Source organism: Trachinotus anak, unplaced genomic scaffold, assembly GCF_046630095.1.
Source record: "Trachinotus anak isolate AG129_WGS33_773 ecotype Australia unplaced genomic scaffold, CSIRO_AGI_Tana_v1 ptg000021l, whole genome shotgun sequence".
NCBI classification, from domain to species: domain Eukaryota; kingdom Metazoa; phylum Chordata; class Actinopteri; order Carangiformes; family Carangidae; genus Trachinotus; species Trachinotus anak.
Window position 1 is genome coordinate 18311980 of NW_027273872.1, and position 15252 is coordinate 18327231.

The 15252-nt window shown below is 38.9% G+C and overlaps 1 protein-coding gene across 5 annotated transcripts in view; it reads left to right on the forward strand.

Moving 5' to 3' along the window:
* gria3b (glutamate receptor, ionotropic, AMPA 3b) overlaps positions 1 to 14283 on the forward strand; it is a 112227-nt gene extending 97944 nt beyond the window's left edge. For 3 of the 5 annotated variants that reach the window (XM_071457140.1, XM_071457141.1, XM_071457138.1), the window contains 4 exons: positions 5360 to 5607; positions 6388 to 6502; positions 10877 to 11124; positions 12468 to 14283. In XM_071457140.1, the coding sequence (XP_071313241.1) occupies positions 5360 to 5607; positions 6388 to 6502; positions 10877 to 11122 (609 nt within the window). In that variant the 3' untranslated portion in view covers positions 11123 to 11124; positions 12468 to 14283. Of the gene's footprint in view, positions 1 to 5359; positions 5608 to 6387; positions 6503 to 9324; positions 9440 to 10876; positions 11125 to 12467 lie in introns of those variants that run through there. The other 2 variants (XR_011684429.1, XM_071457139.1) reach the window with 2 other exon arrangements.
* The last annotated feature ends 969 nt before the right edge of the window (positions 14284 to 15252 follow it).

A 15252-nucleotide genomic window follows, 5' to 3' on the forward strand; every position in this document is an offset into this window, starting at 1 on the left:
CACTTGTCCCTTCTCAGACATTTTAATGACACTGTTGCTTACTGGAAAAAACAAAATCTTCAAATGATGGATTTACTAATGATCTTTGAAAGTACACAAGTGAATCCCTCTTGTATATCTCCGTCTGTCCACTTCACGCTCACGAAATACTCCAAAGATTTTAATTTCATCTTTAAATTGCGTATAGATTGCCTGAGGTTGCCCGAGGTTGCCAATAAGAGAGGAATTATAAGGCAGCAGTAGCCCACAGTGAACTGTAAGTGAATTCAAACTCTTAAAATTTCATGACTTTAACATATTTGACGATAACACATTTATGCCTCACAACATAAATACTGTAGGTATCACTCTAAAAGAAAGTCCATGCTGATCATTTTTTTTCTTCCTAGGCACAATGACATTATGTTTATATCATAACTATTTATTGTGTTTGGGTGACCTAGCAAGTAAATCACAAGTATTAGCACTTAAATTCTTCAGGGAAAGAAGACATCTGCCCAGAGACACGATACTAAAACAGTTGTATAAATACATTTTACTGTCATAATGTAATTTTCAACTGCTGCAGGCAGCTGTTTTCAGGGCAAAAGCTCTAAGATTAGCTGCTAGCTGGTTCGTAGCTAAACAGTGCAATGTTTCCCTTAGGAGTTGATGGAGACTAAACTAAAGCTAAAAATAGATTGAATATTAAAATCATATTCACCAGAAACTAGACGCTATAACACTGCTCCACGTCTGCTGGATATGAAAAAAAGCCAACACGTTAGCTAACAGTGCCAACAGTCAGTTTTAAAGCTGATAAATAACATGTCAAAGTTGTGTTCACAGAGTTTATGCTGCCCCAAGTGGCCAGAGGAAAACCAGTGGTTGCAGGTTGAAGAATAAAAAACTAAACAAAAACTCCTGACCCCTGCTCTAAGGGAACCATCATCTGTATCTTCCTGCATTAGTGTGCCTGGGTGCACGTCTATTCGTATCTGCGTCTGATTTGGATGTGATGATTCAAAGACAAAGATCCCCACTATTAAAGCAGCCCAAAAAGCAATTGAGATCAAGTTCTCCTCCTTCATCTTCTTCATCTTCTCTTTGAAGTTGCCACAGCAGCATCCTTGACAACAAATCTGCCTGGAACCAATCAAGTTTGTTCCAAAACTCCAGTGATGCACATGACAGCCCCACAAATATCAAGGCAATATATCTCTATCACCCCTGGTGGCAGGCAGCGGTATAGGTGATAGGAGCCTGACTGATGAAGGCTAAAAAAATGACATCAATTTTGTAAGAAAATTAAAAATATCAAAACAACAATACATTAATGAGGCCAAAATGTAAATTTTATTTAATTTTATTTTAAAGTCTGGCCCCCACAGTGTCTGCCGAGAAAGATTCTGGCCCTTCCACAAATATAGTTGATGACCCCTGCCCTAGAAGAATAGTAGGCCCCCGCCAGTTTACCTCTGGCTTAACCTTGTCTGGCTGAAGGCAAGTCCATTTATTCCTCAACTTGGGTCACCAGGCTGGAATAAGAAACCTGTGTTTGTCTTTGTGACTATTACGAGACAGCAGGAAGCTCAAACAGATTTGCAGGAGGAACACCTACACGGATGATGTAACTGTGTCGCCTAGGTAGGAGGGTTGGCTGAGATCAGCTATTTGGGTACTTCATTATGAATAGAGCAACATTATGACTGCTTTAGTATAATGTGAAGACATTCAGAGGAGGACGGTTATATCGTTTGCAAGTTGCCCAACACAGAGTCGTGTTTCTTTTTACTTTATAAATGTAGCCGCTCCTTGTTAATTGTGTGGAAGCTCATTTAGAATACAGCAGCTCGTTCTAATAGGGCCATTATGTGGTGTGAAGGAGAGCCACATGTATGAAGCTGTGTTTATGGCAGTATGTAATCATTCAACAAATTGTCTTTTCATTGATGATGGACTTTTGCAGTCATTATTTCCTAATTGAATTTTAAATGACCACTGCAGACCGGAATGTGAATGATTACATTTTAAAGGAGATGAGAGTAGACATTATGGTGTGTTCGTGTGTGTGTACTGTGTGTGTATGTGTGTGTATGTGCGTGTGTGTGTCTGTATTTCTGTGAGTATGCACATTTGTGTGCTGGCTGTCAATAATCAAATATCTCTTTCCTTGCTGGGCTTTCTCACTGTATCTTGTTTTTTTTTTTTCTCTGTGTCAGAATCTGCTTAAAGCATCTCGCTGGTGACTTAAGTTCCACTGGAATCAGCCTATTTAGGTTTTGTTCACACTTCGTCCCTGCTCTGATATTGATCAATTGACTTCATAAAGCACTGAGGCAGCACACTCTGTTGTCAGTAATCAATGCCCTGATCCATTCTTTTCTCTTCATTTGAGGAGGCGTCTGGAGCTTTCCCACAGCCGAGCAGATGAGCCCCAGGCCTTTGGGGGAATTGTCCTCCAAACTAGTGTCCTTTCCATGATGAACACTTTTAACAAGATTGTAAACAAAAACATCACATCAATCTCTAACTGTCCCCTTCCCCCCCATCCTGTCTGTCGTATTAGCATTAAAACAGAACAGCCTCAACTTCAAGGATTTTTCATCTGAGTCGGGAACATTCATCATGCAGACTTTTACTTTTTTTTTTTTATGTAGCTGTCTCATCTCATCCTCACCCTTGGCCTGATGCTGACAGATGCCTACAAACAAATTCTATATGATTACATAAAGCCAGTGAAGCACTCTCGCTAGGTCAAGGTTAATTCTTTTGTTTATTAATGGAAAAGCATTAGAGATGGATATGCTTTTACTGAGGGGGCTTTTACCAATTCAAGGGGGCGATGAGTCTGTTTACTGATCACTATGTTTGGACATACAAGGCTACAGAGTTCAGTATTTATACTAATACTTGAACACACTTTATAAGATGTCAGAACACGGTGAAAAATACCATTTTCCAGAGGCCAAGCTGACAGCTTCACATTGCTCATCTTGTCCCACAAATGGGCCAAAAAATCCAAAGATATAAAGTGTATGATTCCAATAAGATATGGAAAATCACAGAGAAAACATCTGAGAAGATGGAAGCCGAAAATGTTTGGCAATTTCAGCCACACTTGCCAAGCAAAACTACCATTGGTGTTACTCAAAAGCAGGTTAGGTTTTTATTCTTACAATACTTGGGTTATGAACGAATACCTTCCAAATGAATTACATATTAAGATGGTGAAAATAGTGCATTCTGCCTGCTTAACATCAGCATGTTAGCATTGTCTTTGTGAGCATGTTAGCGTGCTGACATTTGCATTTCGCCAGGGGTGGACAATAATTAGTACACAAAAGTACATTTAGGGCTACATGAGTGCTGTACTTAAGTATAATTCGTATTAGTATCTCTACTTTACTTAAGTATTTTTTGGAAACAAATGACTTTTACCCCGTTACTCTTAAAAGACAAATATTGTACTTTTGACTTGACAATATTACTCTAAACTACTTGTTACTTTAAAGTAGAGCTTTTAGTCAGTGGAATGAATTTTCTCTTACTTTCTAAAATGTAATTGACCATGCATGCAAAACCAATCACAGCCAACTCCTATGCTGTCAGTTATGTTGTGCTTCCTGCATTATTAACAGCTCAGTTTGAACTTGGCAGAGGCCTCATGACGGTTACATTAGATAAAGATGAGGCAGAAGATTCTATACCAGAGCACTCATGGCTTTATCTTAATTTCATGATTGAAATTTCAGAAATAAAGAAAGATTCCTTTCATTTTAAATCACTGCCTAGTGGAAAAAATTATGGCCATTTTTATAGGCTTTGTGGCATATTCCACAACCTTTTTATTGTACTATGAGTAAGTCATTGCATTCAGTAGGTTCAGTCTTTAGGTTCTGTGAATGTGGAACAGTACAAGAATGCACTGACGTAAAAAAATATTCTTTTGAAAACTTACTTACTGTATATATAATATAAACTTATATAACTTATATATATATATATATATATATATATATATATAAAAGTATATCCTTCACTTGTATTGGAGTAATATTTGACCAGGAGTATCTATACTTTGGCTCAAGGAATGGAGCTGTGTCCTTTGTCCACCTCTGCATTTAACCCAAAGCACCACTGTGGCTAAGTAAAGCCTTACAGAGCCGCTAGCAGAGCTGTAGACAGTCTTATTTGCCTGATAAATGGCTCAAACGGTTATTTGAACATCAAAGTTGCATCAAACAATAATTTCAGTACTATTGCTACATGACATGTGACCATGTGAGATTAAAAAAAAAAAGCCACAGGGAAGTATCTCTGACAGATGTTGGTATATCAACAGCTTGTCCATATTCCATTCACAAACCCTTTGCCTGACAGTAAATCTTTTGATTCAGCCAGTTCTTGAAAACCATCCAATCCCTTCGTCTTTCTCTGGCCTTTACTAAAAGGAAGCATATTTTTTAATGTGGGATCCAGTCTTCAGTAGTCCACACAGTGCCACTCAGGAACTGGCTCATCACTGCTTGGACCAGGATCTGTTCAGAGTATGAAATGCCTATGCCAAAATAAATCCAGCGGCATTGAATAATTTAATTGATGCTTATTATAGATAGGGCTCAACTCCCCCTGATTTCACAGGCTCACTAAGCCTCACCCCAGGCGCTGGGAAAATGCTCATCTGTGTCACTTTGTGATGCGTTGCCTTGTGGATGTGTAACCCGCTTTCTCGTTCACTTCTATTGCTTCTTCTGCACATCGCCTCTGAGTCAGAGTTGAGATGTTACACTGAGGACAGTGCTGTTAAAATTGATGTCTGCAATAAGTTTTACAAGTTAAATTAGGACTATTAACCAAGGCTCAAATTCACTGAGACTGAATTTTCAACAAACTGATCCAAAACTTTTCTAAGTTTCCCGGTAAATGTTCATTACCTGCAATTCACTGTCGCTGAAGTTATTATTTAAATTTATTGAACACATTTTTGCATAATAAAGCCTACAAATGCCAGTATTTCTACTAAAACCCAGTTTGCATGACATTACGTGATGTATAGGTGATGTGTGATCTCTCATTTACACTCAGTGAATTTGAGCTTCGAGCTGCAACATAATATTCAAAGAGGACATTTGTACTGATAAAGAGAAATGGATTTTGTAAATTCTTGTACTTCATGATCTTGTGGAGGTCCACCAGCTATATTTTGCGGAAGTATTTAAAGATATCACAGCACTGCTTTTGAAGATGTCTATAAATACTTCATGATGCCAATTTAAATGAAGTGATCATTAAGCACAAAAATCCTACAAACTCCATTGAGCATGTATAAAGTTGGGGTTTCTAAACTACTTCTCTCCTCCTTTTCTTCTCTGCACAGCGATCCAAAATAGCAGTATATGAGAAGATGTGGTCATACATGAAATCCGCTGAACCCTCAGTGTTTGTTAAGACCACACCCGATGGCGTAGCCCGGGTACGAAAGTCAAAGGGCAAGTTCGCCTTTCTCCTCGAGTCCACCATGAACGAGTACATCGAGCAGCGGAAGCCGTGTGACACCATGAAAGTGGGCGGGAACCTCGACTCGAAAGGCTACGGTGTGGCGACGCCCAAAGGCTCAGCATTAAGGTGGGTGGAATAATATAACAATATCCTCCATGTTGTTATAGTATTCCACCTACCCTGATGTCCCCCTGTTGTCATTCTCTTCTCTTCCTCTTCTTGTTTTTTTATGGACACAGAGGTAACGGTAGTATGCCTTTCAGTGCACTTGGATACAAAGGTTATATCATGATAATTAATGTTTTTTAAATATTTTTATATGTGTGTTAAGAATTGCTATTTTACAGTAGAAGAATCAAATCCGGATAATAAGGCTAAAGCTAACAATCATTTCATATTTATGTCTCTCTTACTGTTGCTTTTCTCTCTCCTTCGATCTCTCCTTCTGTCCTGTGTGCTGTCCTACCTGACTGTTGTGTTGTCACTTTTAATTTAACAGTTCAATGGTTTTTCAATTTAGCCTTTAAAAGCTGCGCTGTCACTTGTGACGAATGTTAATTGCATGTTTGTTGTTGTTACTTTTCTTCTCAATGACAAGTGTCCCCATCCCGCACACTTCAGTTCTAAACTACGTAACCCTTCATGCCACCTTTTCCAAGATTTAACACTGTCTTTACCTTATATGAGCCTTTCTTATCTCTCCATATTCCTTAAATTCTTAAACAATTTGTCCTTTCCTAGACCATTCTGATTAACAGATAGTATTCTTTGTATAAGCCCCTGCTTTGACAGTGGTAGTCTCACTACCATTACCTATCATTATGATGCTTAGTACAATTATTACTTTGCATTAGATTTCTCACGGACCTGTGCATTTTCTTACAAGTTATGTTTTATCGTTTCAAGAAATGCTGTTAACCTGGCAGTTTTAAAACTGAATGAGCAAGGCCTCTTGGACAAATTGAAAAACAAATGGTGGTACGACAAGGGAGAGTGCGGCAGCGGGGGAGGTGACTCCAAGGTCAGCCTCGATGTCACCACAATCGGGTACCATAGTGCAGAGTAATCGGCAAGGCTGTTACAACAACCCAACCGTAACCAAACCAACTGTCCATCCCAGCCAACCTGCTGCTGCCCCAAGGCAGATTACCAAATTAACTGATAGTCTGACCAGACGGTTTAACAGCTCAGATCAAACTAAGGAGCCCTTGTTTAGCCAACAGAAAAATGTTATTTGAGACCGTAATGTTCATAGACATACATTTAGTGCAGATAAGAATTAGAAATAGGAGATTTCTTACTGTTTGACTATAGCGAAGGGAATGTGGCTGCCCTGCAGTTGTGAAAGGGTGAGCTTTGTTTATCCATCCTTACACACCTGAAGGGCAGATCACCTAGTCTCAGTTGTTAGGACCTTGTCTAGGTAGCTTTGGTAGTGTGAGAAATGACTTAACAAAGTCACACACATTCAACATAGTTTGCCAGAGGACGTTTTGTGCAGTGAAAAGGCCGTAACCTCCAGGTGAAGTTTGCTAATCCCGTAAGAGATGGCTTTGCAGCTGCGCCACATCCGTGACACTAGCCCAGAACCCATGAGCTCTAAAGCCAACAAGATAAATTCTCCTTAACGGCAAAAACCTCAAAATGGATGCTCAGCCGAGGCCGACAGGGAAGCAAGGGGAACAGCGGCGTCTTGAGGGGACTAAGCATTGCAGGCAAACGTGAGAATTCTAATTAATCAAAAGACTCATGATTCATTTTTAATGGGTCATCTGATAAACCACCAGTGGGTTGATTCCACTACATGCATTTCCTACCCCATTAATAACCCTGCTGTGACCCTTTTGACCAGATCTCTGCCTCTTCTTCTGTGGTTAGATGATGAATGATTTTTCCATTATGGGAGCTAATGGTTCCGAGTGTGAAACCCCACTCAGCCGTGACAACTTAGTGTAATGTTACTTAGATTATGTGACATGAAGCATTGTGCTATTTTCACTAAGTTACATATATACGGCAGTAGCATTATATTCTTCACAATGCAGGTCAATTTAATGACAGATGACGCTGTCAGCACACGTGATGATATAGGTCAGATAACTGGCTAGATTACACACAAGCTGCAAAGTCCTGCAGACTGAAGATTATATAATTACACTCTTACTGTCATTTGTCATAGATTGGCCTGGATCACAGTGAACAGTTAAGCTGCAGTGACTTTGTTAAAATAGCATCACCATAAGAGGCCAATTGAGGCACAGACCAAATAATGTCCCACTAAATGCCTGTGGTTCATTTCTTAAAAGGACTTTTTTTTTTATGTTTGCATTGCTAACATTGCTATGTTCTGTACACACTGAGTTCAGGAGGCCTCCCTGTGCTACTCAGACCTTGCTCAGGAGCCATTCGAAAGTATCTGTCTCTTGTGCTGCCATCATGCACAGGTATGTACTGTCTGTCTGTTTCCTGGCTTGTTTCGGCTCTCCAGGACTCAGGGTGGAATAAAGCCGCCTGGAGCGCTCATGTACCAAACAGTGCATCGCCTGGCCCCGTCCGGCTCGCAGCTCCATGCTCCAACAGACAACAGGAGATGCACATAATCATGCACATGGCTGCGTACACACCCACTAACATACACGCAGTTAACACAGCTCTTTCTTACCCCCAGGCACAACACAGTGCAGCCTAGATTGAGTTTCAGACACAGAGCATGTTACAGGGTAATTGCATTGTTAATCAATGTCTCTCCGAGCCAAGACAATGGTCTGGTCTTCACAGTCCGTTTCTCCAGATTGGCTATGAGCGATATACAGTGGTGTAATCTTCTCTCAGTGCATTATGCATTGCATGGATCCCCTTGGGGCACATTGTTCCCAGGGAGTAGTCAGGTCACTCATTTATTGATGCTCTATTTTTCTTTGCGTCCAATTTGCTTTTCACCTTCACAGATAGATTGACCTGAATCGCAAATTATCCTCTATTATATTATGACTACAAAGTATGATCTTCATCCAGCTTTACAATTGTTTTTTTTTCTTTCTGAAGTAATTTAGTGCAATAGAATATTATGATAATTTATGTTGACATGCAGTATTTGGAGGTCGTGATACAACACATTACACATATGAAACGGCAAGAAACAGCTGTGTCAGACGTGGTTGCGCAGCTACGGGCAAATATGAGAGGAATTATTCCGCTGATACTTTTGAGCTCAGTCCTGCAGCTCTGTGCAGTTTGGTTTGGACACACTCATCTGACACTAATCGAGCATAATTGGGAGATAAGGTTTTCTTAGCAATATGTTGGGATAGAACACTTAGGAATTAATTACACTCTCACTTTTGGGCAAATATGAAATTGGTTCTAATACCTCCAAAATTGATTGTTGTCATTGTAGCGACAGAAGTATTAGCAATCGCTGGATTAAGCTGATATTGTGGAAATTTAAAGGTGGTGTCTGTCACTTAGATTTTTCTGTTTGTTAAGACAAAGCTCCTGTTGGACTGAACTTGTTAAATGCTGTTCAGAAAGCCCCTGTGATCTAGTACCTGTCCCCAAGCCGATGTAACCCGGTGCTTTTTGATATTCATAGACTTGCAGATTGTACTTTGAGTGCCTGCTCGTCGCCCTGCTAACAGCGTCTGCCGATTACTCAAAGCGATATGGGCAGGCCCTGGCTTTAGACTAGGGGTTATAAAGGTAATAGGTAGAATGCCTGCTCTCTGTGATGTTGACATAGCCAGGAGCCCTGCTTTATCGCTTTGTAAAGTATGTAGTAGTTTAAAAGTTGAATAACATAAAATAACATAATATAATGTTATTTATGTTATTTCCCACGTGAAGAACTCCTGTAAACCTTGCAGTATTGAAACTCAGTGAACAAGGCATCTTAGACAAGCTGAAAAACAAATGGTGGTACGATAAGGGTGAATGTGGAACCAAGGACTCTGGAAGTAAGGTCAGTCGCTGCAGGTCTTTTGTACTGATTCCAAATTGCATTTTGACGTACTGTTCATATGCAAGACAAAACTTCTCTAACATCAATAGTGTACATTTTGTTTATTTGCTACACATATTTTTTCTTTTTTTAGTCTTTCAGTTTTTCCGCCACCGACTGTAACACAGTTTATATGTGGCGTTAACACATGGCACTGCTTCCCCAAACTCATTTTTTTTCTTTTATGCCATAGAAATGAGTCACTTTTTAATGCAATACAAAATGTAGAAACTCTTTTTTTGTGACAACTGTAATGGTAATGCTGAGGGGAAATTGCCAAAGTGCCTTTCAGTTACACAGTTTCAGCTGAATCACAGCAGTTAACAGTTGTTGATAAATGCTATTTTTGCTCATTTTCACTCTTGACATTCATGATACTCTGACCATTATGCTGCTGTTTCTATTTACCAAACTGTTAATGAAAATTTGATTTATTTGTGTTGTTACTAGTTTGCATCGAGATGTGTCTATTAGATTCTTTGGCCTCCTGTGGTGTGACGAACAAGCAAAGCCTCTTATTGTGACGAGTTACTCAAATTCAACTCCTCTAAGCGGCGAGAGCACCGCAGGGTGTCCTCCAATCTTGTTGCTGCTGGGAGTTGAGGTTAGAGGCTCTGTTTGCACATTACAAGAAGTTGAGGAATGTAATAAACCCACTATTTAACCCTCTGAGATATAGTCAAAGCCTCAGATCACAGGTTAGGGTTGCTAGATAGCTTTATGATATTGCCATGCTCATAGGGTTAAACTGCAAATAGTAAAACTCTAATGAACAAATTTTTAATGAATACGTTTGGTAGGTAAGCAGCAGCAAAATGGTTTGATCTCTAGTGCTTTTTTTAACTTTAATGGAGCTATCATTCATCTACTATGAATTTGACTGTACTGTATGACAATGTTGCCATGAGAGTTATACGTACATGTCTCTAAGAGGATGAAAAAAAGATAGGGATTTTCAGAGCTGTCGACCTATGCGATACTGACCAGCTTCCTAACATGGTCAAGAGCAGAAGCCATTTAACATAGATGCAGCGTAGGCAAGTGTAAGCTCTACATTCACCAGCAGATACAGCATTAAGAGTTGACTTCTTTCTCCTTAGTGGAGAATGGTTTCACTATGGCAGTCTGAAGTTCCTCATAACTTTGTGACAACCATAGGAAAATTTCAGTTCAGTCAAAATTATAGCCTTAGCAACTCATTACATCTTAAATTTTTTTTGTTGCTTGTAGCTGTTAATATCCATAATCTATAGCATCAGTAAGATTGAGTATGATGATTTATTAAAGCAGTTATACTGTTGAAAGTCAAGGCTCAGTTTGAAGGATACAGGCTGCTTTTTGTTCTGCTGCCCTTGCTCCACTGCAAAACTCTTAACTATGTTATTCACTTTCCCCCAGGACAAGACAAGTGCTCTCAGCCTAAGCAATGTGGCTGGTGTCTTCTATATTCTGGTTGGAGGGCTGGGGCTGGCCATGATGGTGGCTCTGATAGAGTTCTGTTATAAATCACGACAAGAAACCAAACGGCTGAAATTGGCCAAGAATGCCCAGAATTTTAAGCCGGCTCCCCCGACCAACACCCAGAACTTTGCCACATACAGAGAAGGCTACAACGTATACGGAACCGAGAGTGTAAAGATCTAGAGGTACGCTGCTACTCCTCCTGTCCACAGAGCACTGAGAGAGATGAATCATTTAGCTGCCTGTCATATCAGTTCGAGTAAATTATTCATTTGTATGTGCTGCTGTGTAGCGGCTGCTGCTGCTTGTGAAATTGTTTATGGTTGTCATGTTGGACTCAACAGAACACGCGTGCCCACTCAAACACAAAACTCTGAGACGTTGTTCGTGCCTTGTAACCTATAACTTCATGGATAGTGCCTCCGGCTATAAGGGGGTTATAACACACAATCTTGAATCTCTTGTTTTGTGCAGTGTCACCAAACTTCTGTACTGGGCTATTTTGTATGATGGAAGAATTTAGCATGTTGCTTAAAATATGACTTTTAAAGGGTCAGTTCTTCCAAATTAAAAAAAAATTCTCACCTCATCAAAAAATACATATTTAGAGCAGTATAAGTTGTTTTTTTGGCCACTTGGAGGCAGTGGAACAAGCTGTAAACGCAGCATTGTTACAGAGCCTAGGGACTATTTCTTCTGTACAAACTTAATAAGGTCCACTGAAAGCTCATTTACCACTTAATACCACTAGAGTTAACTGGGAATTCACAAAATAGCTTTATAGAGCAATTCTAAAGCTTTGCACTGAACAAAGCATACCATCATTAAATAAACTGCTAGTCTTTTGTTTGATTGATTTGATTGCATGTTTGTGCTCCTGCTTCCCGTTAAACTCAAAATGTGACAAGTCTGTTTACAGAACTACAGCTGTACAGCAGAACAACAGAATTTAAAAGGCTTTGAAAACATATTTTCTCAATCAACTTCTGACACGCAATTTTGTGCCAAATTTAAAAACCATTTTATTATTGACATGAGAGACTTTTGTGTTTGTGTTATTTGTCTGTGCTCTTCTCACGGGTTGGAAAAAAGTGATGTCACACATAAATAGTCAAAATCTGATGACAATGGGTTGGTTGTTTGCTTATGTTGCTATCAATCATATTTAATTAAACCACACCCAGTGAAGCAGATTGGCTGAGTTTTTGCATGTTAAACTCTAAACAAATAATAACAATGGATGTTTTTTTCTCATTTAATCAGAAATATTTTATGTTATTTAGAAAAAGTTGAGAATTGAGACCATGTTTTCAGGCATTTTAAAAGACACTAAAGTAAAAACATGTAGTCCTTCAACTTCACATTCATCATCACGTTCAGTGTTTTTTATTCGCTTTTGCATTGACTTTTTAAATTCACAGTCACACATTTTACTCAACATGAGCCACACAGCATGAAGATGGAAGTTCTTCCTGGCAGTCGCATAAACCTCAACCCCTGTTTGCTTTTGTTCTGTGTGTTGACACAGGTTTAGGAAACATTTGCATTGTCCCTTACAACTGTGACTATGAAAAGACGGGATCACGGGGATTGAGCTCCAAGCCAAATCCTCTGGCGCGGACACGGCACGATAATCTGCAAAGACGACACGACTGAACTGGACTGGTCATGGGAAGAACCGATGCGGTTCCCTCCTCTCAGTGCCTTATGGAACTCTGAGTCCAATCAATGCAACTCATTCACAATGATATTGCTTTTTGCTTGAAACTCATACAAAACAGAAGAATGGTGCAGTGATAAAAAGAATATATATCTATATCTATATATATATATATATATACATATATAATAAATTTGACATGTTACAATGAATGAGAGAACTAAAGCCATCATTTGCAACCCTAAGCACATTTTGAAGTGCCAGACAGACGACAAATCTTATATGACAGGTGTCTAATTGGTTTCTTGTAATCAGTATGATCAGATTACTCTTCATCCTTCTGCTGCCAGGTTTTCACTGGTTATATGTGTTAAAATACATTTATTAGATCTACTCAGTGCAGTGTAAGACACTGGTTATTAGAGAATAGCTTTTATACTGGTGTAAGTCACATGGTGACCTTGAACTTGTTTTAAAAGACAGATCGATCCTATTGGAGTAAAATGCCATTCAGCCCAAAACAATGATGAGTGTGATGTTTGTACTCTAAACTCTGGTGCTGCTGCCACTGTCTTCTGAACGTTTGATGGGACTCATGAAGATGAGAAGATGATCTGGTTTTGGCTCTTACGCACTATAGAACCAGGTCATAATTCACACTTCCAATACTGCCAAGAGTGTGTTTTGTATGACAAAAAGTGTGTAAAGCAGAGTATTCATGCTTGACTTAAAAAAAACACACAAAAAAAACACTGTTTGTGATTTACAGTTTGTAAAATATCAAAGGAGCATTGACTGACTAAGGTTTGCTGCTCCAAACAGTCTTTCCCTGAAGTTTAGACTCGTTCAAGTCTTCTGTACATGAAAGTTAAACCAAACAAAAAGGGTAATTCAGTTGTAGATTAACTGCAGTCCAATTAAAGGATAACAGTAATGGCTTTTAAACTGTAGTATTTTGGATTACCTTACTGTTTTCTTTCACAATTGCACATTTTACAATGAGCTGTGGTTTGCTTTTAATTTGATTTCCTTTAATGAGCATTACAGTGTTTGGTGACTTCACTTAGTAAAATGAAAATGAAAAATATATGAATACAACAGAAAATAGATTTATACAAGGTTATACCAGGGAGAGTCCTGAAGCTTAGCACATTTCCATATTGCTGTAATAATTTCTTTTCTTTCAAAAAGACTGTGATTCCATAGGATTTAGGAAGATAACTTATCTAATCACCTGAAACTATGGGCAGATAGTTTTATATGAAAAAAGAAACTGATATGTGAAGAAAAAGAATAACTTGAGAAATGTGTACATTTAGATAAATGAGAAATATTTATATTACATGATGAAAGATTGGTTTCCCTTTTTTTCCTTTTTTTTTTTTTTTCCTTTTTTTTTTTTTTTCTAAGAAATTGCATGTGAAATCAGTGATGCTTGACGAGCTCTGCTACTCACAAATTGACCTTAGGTTAACGTTAGAAATCCAGCCCTGGTTCTTCTTTTGTAAAACCAGTTTCACCTTCTTCTTTTTTGTACACCTCACCTTCTGCAAAAACAAAAATGGCCAGGCATAGTAGTGGGTACAAAAGAGCAAGAGATGCATGCATAATTTGCTGAACCTCATTAGTGAGGCGCTGTACAGAGAATTTTAATACATTTTGTAAATAAAATGTACAGAAAGGGGCCTGTGTCTGCGTTAATGTCATTTCACAACACTGCTTGAACCTGTGTGTGTTGAATAAACCACTGTGAGTTTTTTTTTTTTTGGTTTTTTGGTTTTTGTAGCCTGCAGGAATTACAGGAGCACATATCAGCTCAGGTTAAACACACTTACTTTAACTCCAGTTTCATGCCAAAGGAGTAGCAGTGGCCTGAGCAGCCCCCTGCGGACAAATGCACAAAGAGAAGATTTTTTTCCTGTAATATTCCAATATTGAGCCGTTAGTCTGTGGAAGTATGTGTGCATGTTTTGGATCAATAGTAAGCACCATCTGCTCCACTCTGGCTCTCCTGCCGTGCATCAATTGATTGAAGGCTCCATCGACAGCTTTATCTGGCATGTGATCTTTCTCCTGCTCTCTCTTTATAAGATGCTTTGTGACACAATCAATAATGTATTATTATAACCAGCAACTGCTTACAAAGCAAACTGCTTGTAATTCTAGCAGTGGTTTTAAGCTCAAAACTGTATTTTAGGGAGGACATTTTCATCAGGATCTGCATGAATGAAAGGGACAATTAATCATTTAAACCTCATTCCCACAGTGTAAATTCTCACATATACAGTAAATCAGCACAATGCTCAATAGATTGCCCAGACGGCCTGTGTCATTTTACTTGTCTCTGGGACTGCATTGTGTGGTTAAATGAATTCCTCCTTCCAGAGATCCAGCCTGCCACAGCTCAAATAACAAATCCAACAAACATGGCAGAGGACCAGTGTGCTTTTTCTTTTTTCTTTCATTTTTGGATGCAGACACTATGATTCAGGATTTATTCACTGCGCCAGTCCTGTGGAACAGACTCAGTCTGTATGAAATGCTACTGTACGATCCAAACAACCCATTTCTGACAAAGCATGAAAGGATATTGCTTTTTTGTTCTTCCTTTGCTTCACTGCCTCTCTTTTTGTGATTTTTTTTTTCTTTGTTA